We start from the raw sequence: 18,944 nt of genomic DNA, 5'->3' as shown, positions 1-18,944 counted from the left end.
CTAATGTAATATGTAGTCAATTAATCACATGTTAATGTAATGTAATTTATTTATTAATTACATTTTACGCCCAGAGTGGGTCATGAAAGTTTTGGGTAAAAAAAATCGTTGGGTAATTTAACAGATTAAAAAATAGCTCAGCAATCAAATAATCTTTTATACATAGAAAAAAAAACCTTTCCAATGTTAAATTACTCACCAGAGATGTAAAAAACTTCACTTGCTGCCAGGGGCGCACAACTATTTATTGGTCAAGGGCAAATATTAGCTTGGTTCAATAACTTTTTCACACAAGGTCAGGTATGTTTGGATAGCTTTCTTTCCATTAATAAATGAAATATTAATTTAAAAACTTTGCTTCCTATAGGGATCACTGTGTTATTTTTTATTTATTTATTTATTTATTGTCTTTTTGAGCAGAAACATTTAAGTACACAAACAAGCTAAAATAGAAGAAATGTGTAAGAGGACAAATAACGTTTATTTGGAACAACCAATAGAAAAGCAATTTTTAAAATCTGAGCTCATGGCAAAACTTTATGCAGATAAAGTCTCACCTAATGCTGTCCCATACAAACTCATCAGTTTCCATTCAACACCACATCCACTCCACACATAGATCTAAGCTTTTGGCACATGGTGCACCACCGGCTAATGCTCTGTAAGCTATACGGCAAACAAACTCTCCAACACTGGGCAGTGGTATTTCCTGGGGCATAAGCTTGGAGGTATCAGCAATATTCCCAGCCAGTGTCCTGTCACGACTGAGAGAGAGAAACATGGTGTCCGGGGGAGAGTGTGAGACAGCAGTCAGACAGAGGAAACAGTCAGGGGTATGAAGGGACAAACAGCTGACATCATTGTTCCAGAGAGATCAGCCTGTTGGCACAGTTTCACTGCCAGTGATGGCATGGGAGGTTAGGGAGGTTTGGATGGGTTGGGAGGGAAAGGCCTATAAATTCAGTGTAGGACTGGAGAGCTGCACCCATCTTGAGCCAAGTTAGACCAGCTCTGAGCTTAAAACCTTCTCTGACTTCCACTATGGATATTCCCATTCAGTACCCTTGGTACCGCCGTGCCTTCCCAAGCCGGTTGTCTGACCTCTCCTTGGCAGAACCTCTTGCTGACTGGCCACTGGTGTGGCCCTTCTCCTGGTCCTTCCCCTGGATGCGACCTTCATTTATGCGCTGGTTCAACTGGCCAGAAAATGGGCACAGTGAGGTAAAGTGCTGTTTGGTTCACCTTTTGATGCTTCTTCAAGCCTTAGTGTTTTACAATCACATTTGTGAGATTTGTTGTTTAAATCAGAATTCTAAGTGCTTAAGTTGAAGTTAGAAACACAATTAACTTTCTATTGATATGAAATTGCACTGAGAAAAAAATAACATCTTTCTACTTCTAACAAATTTCTGCCCAGATGCGAATGGAAAAGGACCGCTTTGTTATTTATCTGGATGTGAAGCATTTCTCCCCTGACGAGCTGTCCGTCAATGTTAGCGAAGAGTTCATCACAGTGCATGCTAAACACGAGGACAGACAGGTAAGGAGAGATTCCAGAGATCTGCAGAAACTGCAAGCTGCAACTTTTCTAACACTGACTAATTCTGCTTTCAGGATGATCACGGCTTTGTGTCAAGAGAGTTTCTGAGGAAGTACAGGCTTCCATCTGGTGTGTTAGGGGCCGACATCACCTCCAATCTGTCATCTGATGGTGTGCTAACAATTACGGTGCCTCGGCCATGTCTTGGGCCAGACCGCAACATTCCCATCTCATTTGAAGATGGCTCACAGAAACCAAAAATGTAGAGCATCCTGACAGCCCTGATACTGATTAAGTACTAACCCATCACTACTTGTTTATATGTTGGCATTTTGGTTAACATAATAGGTCAGGCAAGTTTGAAAAAAAAACAAAAAAAAAAACGCTGACATAACCTCCTAATTTCCAGCTTACAATCACTGTTGGATTTAGAACAAAGTAACCTCTGGAAAAAATTGGATCCTGCATAAACATCTAACATTACAATATTAAGTTCCAGAGAATAGGGATATCCTTGACAAATTATAGCCATGCATTTATTTAAACTACCAAATGTACTTCTTTCCTTTTTCCTAGTGTGTGAATCTGAGACAAAGCCTGAGAAAGCTTTGCATTTAGACCAAACTCTAAAAAGTTGGGTGGAAGAGAAAAGCCTAGAAAGCTTAAAAAGGTCTTGTCTAACACTAACATTGTCAGACTTATTAACAAAATGCCAGCTGTGCTCTCTTTTCAGTGGGATAAGGTGCTGGTTTCTGAAAGTGAAGAGATACAGGATCAATCTATTTGATTGCTTTTTCTGTTAAATCAAAATGCCACTGGAGGATTTCGGGCCAAGACTGTATGGAGTAGAAAAAGCAACAGATGAAGAATGACAGGTGCAGGTCGCAGTGTAAAAGATGAGCACAAGAGCCACTTTTTTTCTTCAGATATCTTATCTATATGTACTGTTTTCGACAGTGAGTAGATTTTTACTTGTATACCCAACGCTCTACTATTACTATTAAACTGGCTATAGCCTCTGGCACATTAACACAGAAAACCATATTTAGAATAAATATTAAAACTCAAATTTGTGTTGTCATTTATTTCTTTTGAGAGGATAATTTCACACAACAGCAAAGGTTGAAAAGTCAAGTTCTTTTATTGTTTAGGCCCCAAACATTCATGACAATTCAAAAGCAATTTTTAAAATTCAAATCAATAAACCAACCTCAAAGATGTGGCAAACATTTTATTGCTGTTTTACAAATGATGACACAATCAAAACAAAAAAATCGAATTACTGCCAGATAGTAGAAATTGACCTTGTCTTGAAAAAATTATTTAAATCCAAATGTTCTGTATGTTCTGTATGTCTAAGCATAAAACAGTTAAAACAAAACAAAAATATATATATTTATTTAAAAGATGTATATTTCACCATCATATCGTGCAGCATATCCAAGTGAAATCTCCTGCCAACTCAACCTAAAAAAAGGACAAATTTTTTACTGTTTTTGTTGAAATGTTTATCATCTATAAAACAAAGTATGAAAAGCCAATGTGTCACAGATAGCATATGTAGAATGACTATCTTCTAAATAATTTAAGATAAAGATGGTTACATGTTTAAATACAGATAAGTTAATTGCAATATATTTTTTTATTTAATTTTGACAGAAAATCTGATTGAATCCTGTTAAGTCATGGTGTATAAAGTAAATATCACTTAAATACCAAATAACAAGAACATAGAAAAACATGAAAGAAGAGCCCAAGTTTGATGTATAACAGAAAGAGCAAAATAACTCTATCTTGAAATCAATGATCTATTTGAAAAGGTTATCAGAATGCAATTTCTGACACCCATCAATCATTTAATAATAAAGACTTTATCAGAGATGAGCTAACATGGATTTGACCATAATTATGTGTTAAGGAAAGCCCTTCCTTATTGTTGTTTTCTCTGTGTCCATTCAACATCAGTTGCAGTAGAAGTCCCAGTTCTGAATAAAAAAATGAAAGCAGTGAAAATAGAAGAATAAAATAGAAAAAATTTGATAATAGTTCAACTTATTTGTAAATATGCACAGAACTGTTAGTTGACTTACGGTTGTTTTGACTTCAGTGGTTGCTGGCATGAGAGCATGTGTTTCCTCCACAACGCTGCTAGGGAAGTGACCAATGCGAGCCTCCTGTTCTCCATAATATGTGTTTTGTACCTGCAGTAGAAAAATATCTAGATTAGAGCTTCTCAATCTTTTTTACTATATCTTAGTAAACTTCAAGATGACTGAACAACACCATCTTTAGATGGGACACAGTTCAAACACCTAAAATCTATTGTTGATGATTGTTACTTTATTTTTACTTACAGTTTGAAGTTACCTGGTTTGTGGCAGATGTGCCTTTTAAAATGAGTACAACATAATCTATTATACTAATACCAGAAACTTTTTCTTATTTACCATGGAAGTTGCTACATTGATTTATTCCTCCTGGAACATGCATGTATTTATGTAAGACTTTCGAGGCTTGAGTAGGAAGATATTTTCAGCCAATATTTGCTTTGTTATTCTTGGCCACTGCAACTGATGGCAGGCGCCGAGGCTGATTAAGTCGAACCTGTTACATCCGTACGCTGACTGGAACACTCAAAAGTAGCAAAGAAAAAAAATATTAGTGGTATTTTTTATTTATCTACCAGATTCTAAATTTCAGAAAGAAGCCTTTTTCTATTTCAAGTTATCTTCACACCCAGCAGGTTTGATTATCGTACACATGACATTTTTTTAAAGGGTTGAAGCAAAAATTAGGTCTTGTTCACAGGACTTAAAACTTAAATCTTACTAAAAATAAAGTTTGTAGTAAGATTTATTTGGGTTCAAAGTTACTGACAGGTTTGTGTTGCCTCAACAGTGTGCTACAGACTACAATAAGCCTCATAATATTGATTGTTCTTCAATGTTTTCTAACAAACATCTGAGGTTGAGATTAAAATACACACAGATTGACTTTATTCACTTGCCAACGACTTTTTAAGAATAGTAAATTTATGATTATTTTTTATTGATCAGTCACACAATAAAATTGTGCAATTTTTTTGTGGTTGTAATGTGACGTTCCAGAGGTATGATTATTTTTGCAATGCACTGTGTGTTATGGTCATAATTGATTTTTCTACCATTATTCTTCTTTACTCACACTGCCAGCCCAGAAGAGATTCCCTCTGTCTTTTAGCATTGCATAAACATAGACGAGCTGCCCCTGTCGGATGGGGATGAACCTGCAGTCTCCAGGGTAGTAGTCCTGAAGCGCCTGGGCTATGAGGATCGGATCTGTGTAAGACATAAATTAGGATTTGTAGGGGCTTGAATGACTGTAAGATTTTTTTAAATTGTTGTGCAGCTCAAAAAACCGTCAAAAGCTTAGTCAACGCAGTAATTATATTTAAAAAATGAAAGCTGTAGATTATACTGCTCAAAAAAATAAAGGGAACACTCAAACAACACAATATAACTCCAAGTAACTCAAACTTCTGTGAAATCAAACTGTCCACTTAGAAAGCAACACTGATTGACAATCAATATCACCTGCTGTTGTGCAAATGGAATAGACAACAGGTGGAAATTATTTTCATTTTTATTTCATTCATTCAGATATAGGATGTGTTATTTGAGTGTTCCCTTTATGTATATTTGATAAAGGGAGTAAAATGAGCCATCATCATTTTACTCTCTTGTTTCTCATCTTCTTTGTATAGTTAGGTCAAGCGGGGGTGGGTTGGGCTGGGGGGTTCTGGCCAATCCAGTACAGTGATAGCAAGTATTGGTACTTTTGGCAGTGTGGACAGACAGAAAATAAAATCAGCACCTTCATAAAAGTTATGTGCAGAAAAATGCATGGAGTGCTCTTAAAGTTCCTGGTGGATTCTGAGCCGTCTTTGGGCTTCTGAAAACACAGCGGACCAACACCAGCAGATATGGTCCCCAAGTATTGAATTCTGTATCTTTTCACTCTTTCTCCAGACTCTGGTACCCTACTTTCCAAATTATTCTCCTTTATCCATGAAGATGCAACAGTATTTTTTTCATTTCTTCAAAAACTCAGCATTTATCTTTCATCTGTTTCAGGTGTTAGATAATATAATCAGTAAGCAAGGAAGAAATAGAAGCTGTTGCTACTTACGACTGCATTCGGAGTCAGCGCAGAGTTTCTTATTCGATAGTTTGGGCATCTGCTTTCCAGCTTCACAGGCTGTCAGGAAAAGCATCACAGAGAGAGCTAAAAACAGCCTGAAAGCCATATCAGAATGCAGAAAATACAGAGACTAAGACAAAAAAAAGTTTATGATTGATGAGGGTCGTCCTCAGCTTTTTATTCCTTTTTCCCCGTTTGAGAGGAGGTGGGGTGTCAGTTTCCCTCTCTTCGACACTCTCCCTGCCCCCTTCCTCATAAATGAACAGAGCACTCCTTTGAAACACTCCAAGCAGGTAAACAAGACAGGAGGAGAAGGAGGGGTTGTGAGCTGAAGTTAACAAACCCCTATTTGTGTCCTCATCTCTTTCCATCCCAACAGAAGACTGCTGAGCTTTCAAGCAGCAACTTCCTCAAACTTTATCTGCTTTTTAATATCCCTGCTCAACCACTAGATGTCTAAACAGCACCTGCTTCATCTGTTCCTGACTCTGATCCTTTACACCTCTGTGATTCGGGAGGAGGTGTGGCCCTCAGATTGTATTTACATACCGTATGTTTCCACTGCCAGGGAAACCAGCTGATCCTCTCTTGCGCAAATACTCCCAGGCACACAGACAAAATGTGCGCACACTCAACACCAAACAGGAAGACTTTCTGGTAGCTGGTAACCCGTCAGGTAAGACAGACTTGATTCTTCTTCTTTGAGCCAGAATAACTTGGTTTTTGTCTGACTTCAAATTTTGAATAATTTGACTTACAAATAAGTTCTGAAATGCTTTAATTTGGAAGAATTATTGGTTATAAGAGGTGGAAGTAGAACGTTACGTCAAAGAGTGACCTCAGAGGAAATGGTTTTGAATGAAATTTGTGTTAGAGCAATGACACATTAGTTAAAGTGTGTGGAAAAAACCTGGAATATTCACAATCGTTTCTGTTCACAGGGTTTCAGAAACTTTTTACTTTAGTTTCTTTACAGCCTGAGACTGAAACATAATGCTTACACCTGCTGAGGAATTTAGGGAGGGGAGAAAGAACAATGGTAATAAAGGAGCTAGATTTTCGGTCAGAGAAACCAAATCACCAGTCAGACAAAAGACCTCCTTGTTAAGTTGTTAGATAATATCACCAGAAAACAACTTGTCACGCGAAGCCTTTCTAAGATTGTCTGTATTGATTTCTTGCTGTTATAGATTTGTCTCTGAAGAGAAGAGTTTCTGAATGATTGCAGCATTGGTGCCTCTGAAGAACACAGTGGGAAACTAAATGAAAGGAGAAGGAATGGGAGTCCATCCCTCACCTATCTGACTCTGGAGAAGTCATCCAAAAGCCAAGAGGGTGATGGTTTCAAACTAATCCCTTAAGCCTAAAGGTTTCAGTCATGTTCACTCCCAGGAAAAACAGCCTTCCTTCACCCAGCCTGGAGGACTCCTTCTTTCCTCTCTCCTCTTCCTCTTCTGTATCTCTCTTTGCTTTGCAATCAGCCTCATCCCCCCCTGACGGCATGGATGGTGGGGGAGCGATAGAGACTGACCTGATACTGGCTGCAGAACTGGGACGGGCCTTGCTAGAGAAGAATGAGGAGCTGGCAGAAACTCTGCAGCAGAGAGAGAAAGAGGTGGAGGTAAGGAGATAACTGGGCTGAAGGAAAAATAACTGCACAGAACTCTTGTCTTTAACATAAACAGGGAAATACCACATGAATCAAAATGTGAGTCAGTTTCAAATGTGTAAAAAGTTGCTGTTCCATAGATTATAAGATTCATTACTTAGGGTTTTTCCATATAGGAAAATAGAAACGCGGTTACCCAATGTTGAGCCACCAATTGCTGACAAATAAGTCTGGAATGCAAGCTTTCTGCAACAGCAGGTGTTATGTCCGCTCAAGATTTTTCCACTGAGCTTCTATGAAAACACTGAATGATCATTTCAACACTGGTTTGGGCGCTGTGTCTGGGTAAATGACGTAGAACAGAATTTCAACATGTTGATGTCTTTCTCAGTAAATATGTTTCTAATGAGGGTGCATGAAATCCAAATATTGTCCAAAACCAAACACCATTCACACAGTTACAGAGTCCCTGAATAAGCAGAAGTAGCTTTTCTCACAATCTATATCTAATGCAAGTAAAAACACAAAGAGTGCAGCAAAGAGTTAAGAGTTTTGCGGCTTGATTAATGTGTCATCACTTGAACAGGAGGCTAATGGTTCTTCTGATTGTAAGGTAGCTCTTGCTAAAATGTTCTTGTGGTCTCTCTTCAGATATTCTTCCTCTCCCAGTCTGAAACATCCTAAATTTTCCCTAGGTTGGAAAGTGTGTATTCAGTCTTTGATAGTTTTTCGGGTGTGTGTCTACTGTGCTCTGTGATGCATGGACAGACATTTCAACAAGCTAGTTCAATACTGGAAGTATACACTATTGTCAGATGAGATCAAAATTGAACTCTTTGGGTCACATATTGCAAGGAGAAATGTTGCTTGCACATTACTCCAAAAAGCTCCATCAAATGCAGTTTGGAGTTTGGAGGTGGGACAATCATGAAGAAATGTACAATTTGTGACAATTTGTCATACAAGTATGCAAGAAGACAGTGAAATGATTTATTTCCTTTGTTGTGTGTTTCCGATCAATGACAAATCAAAGGGATGATTTTAGAGTGCAGGAAAGATTATAATATCTTGGGAAGGCATCACATTTTCTTTTCTACTATCATAGCTTAGCTGCATTTTGCTTTTTTTCCCCTTTATGTATAACGTTATGGGTCATGCTTTATTTGTTAAATACATCCATGTAGACAATTATTTAAAAATAATGGCATTTTATTTATAAAGAAAACTAAATTGGTGTGGTCCAGCCTAAACCCGCCTCTGAAAAAGTATGTGTCTAAACATTATCGTTTTGTAATTTACATATTCAATAAAGAACATGTTGCAAAACTGGTTAGTGCAGGCACCCACGTATTCCTAAATATAGCCCTAGCTGCAGGTTTCTCCTGAGTTCAGTGTTTTTAGCTTCTTGTGCTGCACGTTGCCTTGTTAATTCAGTTGCTGACAGGCTGCAAAGACCCTTGAACTCATAGACCGTGCAAAAAACCCTAAATGCATTCATGGCACTTCCAGAAAATTTTAGTCACACCGCTCATTTTTTATTTGCTTTGGATTTTCCTCTCCTTAATGTTTATTTTTCATTTAATTTTTTTTGTTTTAACTAAGCCTAATCATGTAAGAACAATCAGATTAAAATGACTACATTACAAGTCAGGCCCGGCACGGCCCGAGCCTCCATGGGGCCCTAAGTGAAATGGGGTTTTGGGGCCCTCTAGTTCTGTTCACAATGTGGACTGTCTGCAATCAGCAGCCCGATCATTAGATCATTCACACACCAATCATAAACTTATTGCATCTCTGGCAGTGCTGTTTACATTATATACATGTATAATAGGATACATAATATAGTATAATAGGATAAGTACAATATAATAGGATAATAGGATAATCCTATAAGTATAATAGGATTGGCCAAATGATTTGTTGAACAGTTGATTTCTGGGCCGATGTCCTTAATTTTGGGGGATGTGATCAGCTGATGGTTTCACATGAAGCCCATCTTTTCTCCTGATCTTATCTTTGTCAGCAAAGGTTTAAAAATCAGTCTTTGTCCTCTTCTGCTCTGCAGTGAGAGGTTTGTCTGACAGACTGGCCCACCAGGTCAGGTTTGCACATTAACAATGTTCACCCCACTGTTGCGAACTCAGTGACTTTCTTGTTATGTTTGAAACTATACTTCTGACCGGAGCTTTGGACGGATGACCTCTGTACGGCAGCTCATGTTACCGGCAAAGCATGCGGTACCTACCGTGACCAAGAGCAATGTTTTTTCTCTTTATTAATAAAATTATAATTTATACATACATGATCAAATATATATTATTGTAAAAACAAATCATTTATAGTGAAATTGTGTTTTTTTGATATTATAATGACATAGAAATTATTACTTAAAATAAATAAATAAATAAATCAGCTCCACTGAAAAGGTCCCTTAGTGGCCCTGGAAATGTTAGTTTGCTATGCCTTGGGCTGGACCTGATACAAGTTGAATTTCGTAAAACAAACAAACAAACAAAAAACAATTTAATCATGGATGCAAAAAGCAAAAATCCAAGCTTATCTCAAACTTACCTGTGGATTTGGGGGCATTCTTCCTGTTAAGAACATCTTCTGCACCAGCACTGTTTCAATTTTTATGTAACATGGGCGAGGCTGGCAAGTTTAATTTGCTGAGCATAGTAGCAATCATTAATAATTGTTTGTTCTATAATGAGATGGACTAATCATGTTCAAATACAATAATCATTGTTCAGATTTTTACAATGGACAAACTCAGGTGCTAAAAACATCAGATTGAAATATTACATTTGTAAAATATTTTAATTTCTGAAAGCGGGAACAGTGAAATCAAACTGAATAGTATTTTTTTTCCTCAAAAACAATTCAATAACATTTTAGATGTAAGGTCTAATAAAATTCAGCCATTTATGGGGAGACTCCAGATGATTTGCATGTCTCCCTTTTGCAGGCTTTGCTGCTAATATTCATACACTTCTTGTCAACGTCATGAAGTTGATTGATGTGCAGTTTATTGTCTCAGGCTTTACAGCAGGAGAAGCACATCCTGCAGAGGAAGCTGGAGATGAATGAACTGGAATCAGGGCAGAAGGAGTCAGAGCTCAATGCAGACTTAGCTGCACTGAGGGCAGAGCTGCAGAAATACCACAGCGAGGGGAGAGACCGGAGGAAAGATGACAGCGAACAGATGACTCAGTTGGCCAATCACAACCAGAGACTGGTGGAGCAACTATCTGAGGTTGAATCATTTTCACCTGTGTATTGAGTCATATCTGTTGAACTTTTTTGACCACAATGCAGACAAACAGGTTTCACAGTCTTGCATCTCCTGTGTTTTCTAGGCTGTAACGCTGGAGCACTCCTTGAGGACTGAGCTCCGCACCCTCAGAGAAGAGATGGAGGAGTCATCCTTTAGTCGAAATATCAGCTTCACACAATTAGAAAATATGCAAGCTGAGGTATTATTAGAACTTTCTAATTACTGTTAAAATACTTTGCTATGGAAAAGTATTTACTCTCTCATAGATTTCTCATGATTTTACTTCTTTTGACGTAACATTTCATCTTATCTAACTAATTCTATTATAAGACAAGACAAAACATGAGTAAATACCAAGAAAGAAATAATTGCCCCTAAAGATAATAATATTAGCATTGACTGCCATGAAGCATTTTGGATGACTGTCAATTCCTCTGCCATAAGAATGCCAATCTTCTATAGTGAATTGTTGAATTCAGCTACCCTGCAGAATATGAACAAGCTGTTTCAAGTGATGCCACAACATCTTACTCAGATAAAGTCCAGACTTTGGCCAATCCAAAACCCTCATTTGTCAATCCAAGTCAGGCAGGTCCTGAAGCAGCGGGAATAAGGGGGCAAAAACTGACCCCAACCCAAATGAGCACTTTGGATATTTTGTGATATATGTCCAAATAGGGCATTGCTGCAGTGAATTATTTCAGTATTGCAGTGAAACACTGCTATATTAAGGTATTTTACATTGCTATGCAGATTTCCATTTAAGTAGAACTAAAACATGATTTAATTAACATTTAATAATAAAAACTCAAACATTATTATTTCTGTCTACCCACATTTGATGCATAAAAAATGAATCTAAATATATTCAGAAGTTTAAAGGTAAGCTTCTCACTCAATTCATGAAAAATTTACAATTCTCGTCTTCATTCACGCAGAACAGAGTATTGCAGGAGCGGCTGTCGCACATGGAGACACAGCTGAAAGCTTCAGAGGAGGACAGCCAGAGGCTCCGTGTGGAGAGAGACGGACTGCGGGACAGACTGTCAGAGCTTCATATTAAACTGACTGAGAAGGAAGCAGAGGTGAAGATCAGGCATTAGTCACAACTGTCCTAATAATAATACCATTTACCACTAACAGAAATAACTAACACATCCACTTTAAAATCCTACACAATCCGCCTGTTTGCTTCTTATGGTGTGTGTGTGTGTGTATTTTGTGTGTGAACATAGATAGAGCAGGAGCAGGGGGTTGTGTTTGAGTTACGCACCTTGAATCGCTCTTTACAACAAAAAGATCTGAACCTGGGAGAGGAGAGCTTCCTGGATAGTACGCACACACAACCTTTGTCTCTGCTCAGTGAAATTCAGCAGACACAGGTACTCACAGATACACACATACAGTAACTTTACTGTCTAACCTGGGAACTGTCTGCTAATTCTGAACCTCTACTCATAAGTACGTGCACATCCCTTATGTCAAAAGTGTCTGATGCTAACGGATGTCCACAATTAATTTTTATTGGAAACCTTGCAGAAATGCCAACGTATTGCAACAAAATCATTTTGTGCTCTTTATGTTTCCTGTTATTTATAGGCTACAGAGGCTCTCTTGGCTCACTCCTCAGCGCTGCAGGCCAAAGATGAAGAAATACAAGCATTAAAGGATGAGGTATGTTAAGAGCTACACATGAATTCAACATTCATTAAAGCAGCAGGTCAAAAGAGTAGAGGAAAATGCATCATTTGGAGCCAATTAGCAAAAACAGAAAAAAAGTCCCCCTTCAAGACAGTAAAAAGAGCTAAATAATATACAACAATATACATTTTTATATCCTAACATACAAAGTTGGAAACATTACAGCATGTTGAAAATATATACTTCTTGTATTAATGAAATAGAAGAATTAATTCTTCTATTAGACAACTGGTGTTTTGTAGTTTGTGTTTTAAGATGTATTTAAAATAAAACACTGAAACTATATCATTTTTTGTCTTTGCAGCTCCAGTCTCAGCAAAAGGAACTTGAGTCTCTCAGGGAAGAAATTAAACCCTTCAGAGGAGGAGAAAATCAGAGCTACAGGTGATGCTGCAACAGAAAACGTTTCTGTGTTTTATTAGACATTATCTTTAATTTATAACAAAAATAAATAAATAAAGGCTAATAGTATTTAATTTTCTGTCCAGCTCTCTGGAGAGTGAACTGGCCAAAGTTCGTCAGGAGAAAGAAGTGCTCACTCAGCAGCTTCTCAACACAATCAAACACAAGGTGGTGCTGTCTCAAGAACTGGATGCCTGGCAGGTGAGTTTTTTTGTTTGTGTAAAGCTTTTATTTCAAACATGTTTAACTTGTAGATTAAAGTAAATAGCTGTCTATACAATGCTAAAATATTTTAAAAAGTGAATGAGGAAGCACTCACATAATCTTCTCTTCTACATATCTATGCTGAACTTCACACCTACACCTAGCACCTCACATCAGTATTTCCTAAAGCCTACAATTTTGTCCTGCTGCAGGAGGACATGCGCTTCATCATCAATCAACAGGTGCTGCAAAGGGAAGAGGAGAAGAAGAAGGAGAAGCAGGAAAAGGGGAGCGCTGTTGGACTCCAAAGAAGCAAGTCTTTGAGAGTGAAGGGTGAAGGAGGAAAAGGATTCTTTTCCTCTTTATTCAAGGACAAATAAGACAGCCTCATTTGTCCTTTTGGCAACAGATGATGGACACTGATCAATATCGGCAATATCAGCAAGTTAAATGTTTACAAATGTAATGTCTGAATGTACTTTTCTGTTTGTAAATATGTACAGTTTATTAATAATTTTAAACTTTTAATAAAAACATTAGAATTTAATGATTTCTTTCTTTACTCTGCAAACAGTCTCCTCTTTTTTATGTAAATAGGGGAACAAACTGTTCATTATTCTACTTAAAATTGTGCACTTCAAGCAGGAAGAGCTGATGATCATTACAGAGGGTGAGGATAAGATTAGAAGAGGTGAGATATTACTTTTTTCCTGCTATGAATCATGCAAAACATCATCTCAAAGAAAGAGCTAAAAATAAGCATGTGTCTCTGTGTTGTTCGTAAATGTGAAGGGAGGATGAATTTTGATCGATTTCTTGAAAATATGACCAATATATTTTTTATTATTATTTTAGATGATTTAGCCTCTAATAGAAAAAAATGAGACCATTTCTATTTTTTCTCCAAGAATCACTTGCTCTGTAGGTTTGGAGTGGCCGCTTTAGAGAATAGTTGCCAGAGGTTCCTAATTTTGTTAATCTGATCTTTTACTATGTCAACCCATGAACACACTTTGATCTAAACCATTTCATTATGACTCAGATGGATTTTTTAATAGGCAGAACACCAAAGGTTATGACATAAATAACATCTTTATTAAATCATGTCAGAAAAAAGTACAGTCATCTTTTTCTCCAGTCCAAAGTCCTTTTAAGTGGATTATACAGTACAGATTTAAAATATTTAGAATTTGTCAAATAGGACTGAAAATGCCAAATTTGTGTTTTTACATGCCTTTTTGGGCAAACATATAAGATACAAATCTGTGCATAGATGCCCTCAGATCCATCTGCTTTGCTCCTCTGTATTTCTTTGGAGATCATATTAACATCAACTGCAGACAAAAATTTATACAGATTTAAACTAGCTGTATTTATTTCATTTGAGAGCTAAAACTTGCTTCAGGCCGGTGATTTTGTTTTTTTTTAATGCCAGACAGTGCTTGCAAACTCATAACGCCTGAAAGATAGATGCCACAAAATTTTTCCATCTTTTGATTTTGTTGTTCGCAGATTTACTCCTGACCAGTGGCTTTGTGAAAAATGTAAAATATCATAATTTTTTAAATTTCTCTTTTAGAAACAGCTTGCAGAAGAATCAACAATACATAATTTCAAGGTAAATCACTAAAATGGGAAGTACATTTTTGTCATTTCATGTGTATATTTTTACATTTCTTTATGACTACCGACATTGTAAAATTGACACTCTAAATATACAGTACAATTTCACTTTCATCTTTCAAAGTTCAGAGGGTGATGCTCCCTTCTGAAGAATCATCCATTCCTCTGGCACAGAACTTTCCCCATAATCAGAAAACATCACCTTGTTATTGAGAGGTAGTTTTCAAGGTGAGATACATGGAGTTAAACCAACAGAAAGAGTTTCAGTGCAGGTGATGCCTTTAAGTCGGTGCATTTTTAAAAAAATCTCAAACGTAGGTCTCCAGATTGATGTCGTGACATTCTTTTCATAATTCCAGTTCAAGGATGTGGAGGGTCATCCCACGTTGACGCCCAGCCCGACCTGCAGCTTGTCACCTCTGTGGTTCACAAAGGCTCCCATAATCAGGGTGGCAGGAAGCGGGGTAAGACGCTTCTCCAACACACCTCCAATGATGCACCGGCTGTTGATCATACCTGAATATTTGCCATAAAAAGATGCCTGATACACTGATTTTTTTGGCAGTAGCAACCTTAGTTAAAATCACCTTAGACTACCTCGAAAAACCATGTTGGCCTCTGGGAGATCCATCTGGTACCCAAAGGAGGCTGTTGTCTCCTGCGTCCTGGTGCTGGCTTCAAACTCCACCCCAACTTGGATCTGGCAAAACAAATTTTCCCTTAGCATGCTCTACACAAATAATAAGTACATAACAGGCAAGCTGTTATTGTTCAGACCTGTTTGTTGGCTCTGTGATAATAGCTAGCATGGGCGCCGCCTTTGCCAGCATTAAGGGTTGCGACCCAGTTTGGTCCTATATGGCAACAAAGTAAAATAAAGAGAAGCCTTTTGAAAAATATAGGTATAATACATCACATCCCAGTTTTTCACCAGCCTAAACACATAATTTTCACTTGTGAAACCAAAGTGAGATGATGCTGTAAGAAAATCTCAAAAGTCGAAAGTGCAGGCAAGCTGATCTGTGGCCTCGAATTGACCGATACGCGTTGGCGATTTGTGCACGTGTATTTTCAGATTTGTATGCGTAATTTATTACTACTTGTATAGTTTGAAACATGTAAATTCAACAAACCGTTTACACATATGTGAATCTTGAGGTACGCTTTTATGCATTGTTATACACATTTGTAAATTATGTGGTACATTTACAAATCTTTCTATACGCATCCAAATACCATTGTGTGCTTTGTGAATATTTATGAGACTAATTTAGCTCTGTACAAACACCACTGGAAGCTTGTTAGTGGTGCACATCATATACTTTAATAATATGAGGGCATTTTGTGTAAAACTCTGGTGGTATTGGTTAACAGAAACTGAAAAAAGATAATCATTGGCCTTTTTGTGAAGCATAAAACTGTGAACATAAATATGATTTAGCAGACAAAAAAAATCTGCCTTCTTAAGTTAACGGGAAAAAATCCAACAGAAAATCTGAGGCACATGTTCAAGGAAAGAGAACACAGGAAAGCAACTTATTCTGAAATTATTGATCAAAAATAGGCCTCTTTTTTGTTTTCAACCTTATAAAAATGTCAAAGGGTAAGAAAGTGCCTATAACAGTGGAAGAACAACATCTCACTTGAGTACTGTCCAGCCAGAGTCAGAATTCCTCCTTCCTCTGCTCGCCCTCGGTGGTACACCAGTTCTCCTCCCAACACCAGGCCAGATGACACACTCTGTAGGAAGTGTGCCACCAGAATAACTGCACACAGGATGTATGTAATAAGAAGTTACCACAGAGACATTATAAAAAACTTGAAAAATGCTTCAAACTGTGCAAATTGTTAAGTTTTACATAAAATTGACACATTTAAACTATCTTTTACAACACCAAGCAAAAATGTATATATTGCTTATATTTTTAGTTGCGACTTAGCCATTTCTGACCTGACTCTCTGAGGATGTCTGGGTTGGCCACTGTCACAGCAGCGGTGAAGTCGCTCCCCCTGTACTCGGTTTCAAACTGCCACGTTACGAACTGAGACTGCTGGGTCTGAAATACAGTTCAAGCTGTGAGCTTTTTAAAAAATAAATTAAAAAAAATCTGCGCCAGTTTTTAAAGAAGGATTGGACTTCTATGGATGCTGCAAATGGGACGGATATAAACGGCCCCAAAAGACACCGGGAAACTCACCTGGAATACCGTTCTGGCTCGAACGCGCTCGGTGAGATGAAGGAGAGCGTGAGCGTTCAGACTACCTGAAGAGTTCATTTCACCAATCAAAGCTGGGGCATCCTAAAATTGGATAAGACAAAGAAAATTTCTTTATTTATTTTATTATTACTATAGCTTCTAAAATTATGTTAACAAAGCGAGGGTTTCTACAGATATGCTAAGTCAAAATGTTATACTTTTCCAGAATCAAATTGAATGATTTGAATCTGTAAGTCACATGCTCATACTTCTATGTGCATCATTTATTTAACCCGTTTTATAAACAAACCAGTTGTACTTTTTAAAGTTCAGATATTAACAAGGTTCAAAATAAAAGACTGCAAATATAACTGTATTTGGGTCGTATGTTTTCTTCCACACTTATCCTAAACTAAAATCCATAATTTTCTAAACTTTTCAGAACTAAGCAGAAACTCTGAAAAGCAGTAATAATTTAGATATTCGACTATTTGGGTCCAACCTTGTCCTTGCTGTAGTCGTCAGACTGCAATGCTCCACGTGGAACCGATAGTAGGAGGGACTTACAGCACTGAGGTGGAGGGTATGACTGACCTGGAAATAGGTTCTTTACTTTAGTCAAAGATAAAAATATTGTTCCAAAATATAAATGTAAATAATGAAGAGTCACCTTAAAAAAACTACTCAAAGTTTTATTGATAATCATCTTGACACCCTCAATCTGCTGAGGAAAAACATCTGGTGGGGACAATGAAGAACAACAAAAATAAAACATGAATAGAATGGTAAACAGCACTGCATAAGGTACTAATAGTCTTTGAGTTTTTTCACATTACAACTTCAAACCTCAATGTATTTTACTTGGATTTTTTTGTGGTAAGCCAACACAAAGCAAAGTATAATTGCAGAAGGAAATTTTTTTTTTTTTCTTTTTTCCAAATAGAAATTTTTCCCTTTTTCAATCTAATACTCCAAAACTAAATACAGTGCAACAAGATGCCTTCATCAAATATTTAAATGGCGTTCACCTGTGCACAATTAGGTATAAATCCAGCTGTTTTGTGAAGGTCTTGGAGACCTATTAGGGAATGTTAGAGAACAAAAAGCCAAAAACATAAATATGTATATATAGGTTTGTGATAAAGAATGAACGGTGTGACATAAGCATGACTACACACCATTTTGTGTTGGTATATCTTATAAAATCCAAAGAAAATACAATTGAATTTTAAGATTTTGGTGTTTTTGGTGTTTTAAGATGTGGAGTCATAGTGTTCACTCCACAGATCTTGGTTCATCAACCGAAAGCTACCTTTGGAGCTCCTGTGGAGAGAGTGAAAGCTGCCAGGGTTGGGTAGGCGCCCATCTCTCCTCTCCCAGCGTGGTGGCCGGTCCCAGTGGGCAGGATGTGCGTCCCAGCGAGAAGGAAGATGATCCTTGGAGAAAGGCCAGTTCTGATGGCCCGGATTGGAAGACAAAGCCAGAACACTGCCCATGTGGGCACAATGCTTCCAAAGGAACATAGAGACAAAGAGCACATTTATGACACATTTATTTGCATACCTGCTACCTTAACATGCACTTTTATATATCTGTAATATGGAATCCTGCATGAGAACAAGCATAAACATATTATAGTTACAGATTTGTACCAAAGAGAGTAGCAATGCAGAATGAATTGTGTGGAAAATTTAAACAGATTAACAGGAAAAGTGTAGCTACAATTATGAATGAGATGGATAGGCACTGGTTCCATAACTAAGTGCAGCAATTCAGTTAGCTAGCATGACCTTAGCATCAGTAAAATCTGGCATGTATAGGTGAAGACTATTTCATTATAAACTCCTAATGTAATCGGGGTACCTTAAAATCCCGAGCGAAACTGGGAACCGCACATCAGAAACGCTGTCAGGGATGTTTACTTCCTAAATAAACGAATAACTTAAAATATGCGAACTGATGCTGCAGATCAAGTGATGCTGTAGATTCCTCCCTGTCCAAGATCCTGAGTCGCTCCTGCAAACCCTTCCCTCCATACACATAATTATGAATACGGGGGCTAAAAATTAGCACATTTCTATGTAACGATGAGAAAATCACAGCTATGACTATTTTTTTTATTCGTAGGACCACGATTTGATGTTTATAGGACGTGAGAGTTCAGGGAAAATTGCGTAACGAATTGGGGATTTGTTTCCCGTCGGACAATTT

The 18,944-nt window shown here is 37.5% G+C and overlaps 4 protein-coding genes across 5 annotated transcripts; 2 read left to right on the top strand and 2 right to left on the bottom strand.

Moving 5' to 3' along the window:
* Positions 1-951: 951 nt before the first annotated feature.
* Positions 952-2,609, top strand: LOC129368376 (alpha-crystallin B chain-like). Its single transcript, XM_055043296.1, has 3 exons — positions 952-1,221; positions 1,418-1,540; positions 1,615-2,609. The coding sequence occupies exons 1-3, from the start codon at positions 1,042-1,044 to the stop codon at positions 1,804-1,806; spliced, it is 495 nt and encodes a 164-aa protein (XP_054899271.1). The 5' UTR covers positions 952-1,041; the 3' UTR covers positions 1,807-2,609.
* Positions 2,610-2,758: 149 nt separating this feature from the next.
* On the bottom strand, positions 2,759-6,139 carry mia (MIA SH3 domain containing). The gene is made up of 4 exons (XM_055043297.1): positions 5,708-6,139; positions 4,724-4,857; positions 3,631-3,741; positions 2,759-3,525 (listed from the first exon to the last, which is right to left on the bottom strand). The coding sequence occupies exons 1-4, from the start codon at positions 5,823-5,825 to the stop codon at positions 3,502-3,504; spliced, it is 387 nt and encodes a 128-aa protein (XP_054899272.1). The 5' UTR covers positions 5,826-6,139; the 3' UTR covers positions 2,759-3,501.
* A 157-nt stretch (positions 6,140-6,296) lies between these two features.
* Positions 6,297-13,459, top strand: bicdl2 (BICD family like cargo adaptor 2). 2 transcript variants are annotated; one of them, XM_055044027.1, is made up of 10 exons: positions 6,297-6,395; positions 6,910-7,340; positions 10,369-10,584; positions 10,688-10,804; positions 11,544-11,690; positions 11,841-11,987; positions 12,205-12,279; positions 12,611-12,690; positions 12,795-12,909; positions 13,125-13,459. In XM_055044027.1, the coding sequence occupies exons 2-10, from the start codon at positions 7,098-7,100 to the stop codon at positions 13,290-13,292; spliced, it is 1,308 nt and encodes a 435-aa protein (XP_054900002.1). In that variant the 5' UTR covers positions 6,297-6,395; positions 6,910-7,097; the 3' UTR covers positions 13,293-13,459. The 2 variants fall into 2 exon arrangements, with proteins under 2 accessions (XP_054900002.1, XP_054900003.1); XM_055044028.1 differs by lacking the exon at positions 11,841-11,987.
* An 853-nt stretch (positions 13,460-14,312) lies between these two features.
* si:dkey-71l1.1 (uncharacterized protein LOC569883 homolog) lies at positions 14,313-18,920 on the bottom strand. Its single transcript, XM_055043889.1, is given in 11 exon segments — positions 14,313-15,051; positions 15,133-15,235; positions 15,313-15,389; positions 16,179-16,301; positions 16,487-16,592; positions 16,734-16,835; positions 17,236-17,264; positions 17,267-17,327; positions 17,404-17,471; positions 18,046-18,241; positions 18,597-18,920. Coding segments are annotated over 10 exon segments (993 nt in total). The 5' UTR covers positions 18,230-18,241; positions 18,597-18,920; the 3' UTR covers positions 14,313-14,911.
* Between the last annotated feature and the right edge of the window lie 24 nt (positions 18,921-18,944).

The sequence above is a fragment of the Poeciliopsis prolifica genome, unplaced genomic scaffold, assembly GCF_027474105.1.
Source record: "Poeciliopsis prolifica strain line A6 unplaced genomic scaffold, Auburn_PproV2 SCAFFOLD019, whole genome shotgun sequence".
Classification (NCBI taxonomy): domain Eukaryota; kingdom Metazoa; phylum Chordata; class Actinopteri; order Cyprinodontiformes; family Poeciliidae; genus Poeciliopsis; species Poeciliopsis prolifica.
Note: the sequence above shows the minus strand (reverse complement) of the source record. Positions and strands in the feature narration are given on the sequence as shown.

What these genes read in the sequence shown, in the direction of transcription:
- LOC129368376 (XM_055043296.1), top strand. Translation starts at nt 1,042, where the DNA reads ATGGATATTCCCATTCAGTACCCTTGGTACCGCCGTGCCTTCCCAAGC. An exon ending in CAGAAAATGGGCACAGTGAG is followed by an intron (nt 1,222 to 1,417) that starts GTAAAGTGCTGT and finishes ATTTCTGCCCAG; the next exon opens with ATGCGAATGGAAAAGGACCG. An exon ending in CTAAACACGAGGACAGACAG is followed by an intron (nt 1,541 to 1,614) that starts GTAAGGAGAGAT and finishes TTCTGCTTTCAG; the next exon opens with GATGATCACGGCTTTGTGTC.
- mia (XM_055043297.1), bottom strand. Translation starts at nt 5,825, where the DNA reads ATGGCTTTCAGGCTGTTTTTAGCTCTCTCTGTGATGCTTTTCCTGACA. An exon ending in CGCTGACTCCGAATGCAGTC is followed by an intron (nt 4,858 to 5,707) that starts GTAAGTAGCAAC and finishes TGTCTTACACAG; the next exon opens with ATCCGATCCTCATAGCCCAG. An exon ending in ATCTCTTCTGGGCTGGCAGT is followed by an intron (nt 3,742 to 4,723) that starts GTGAGTAAAGAA and finishes TTTCTACTGCAG; the next exon opens with GTACAAAACACATATTATGG.
- bicdl2 (XM_055044027.1), top strand. Translation starts at nt 7,098, where the DNA reads ATGTTCACTCCCAGGAAAAACAGCCTTCCTTCACCCAGCCTGGAGGAC. An exon ending in TAGAAAATATGCAAGCTGAG is followed by an intron (nt 10,805 to 11,543) that starts GTATTATTAGAA and finishes TCATTCACGCAG; the next exon opens with AACAGAGTATTGCAGGAGCG. An exon ending in TGACTGAGAAGGAAGCAGAG is followed by an intron (nt 11,691 to 11,840) that starts GTGAAGATCAGG and finishes GTGTGAACATAG; the next exon opens with ATAGAGCAGGAGCAGGGGGT.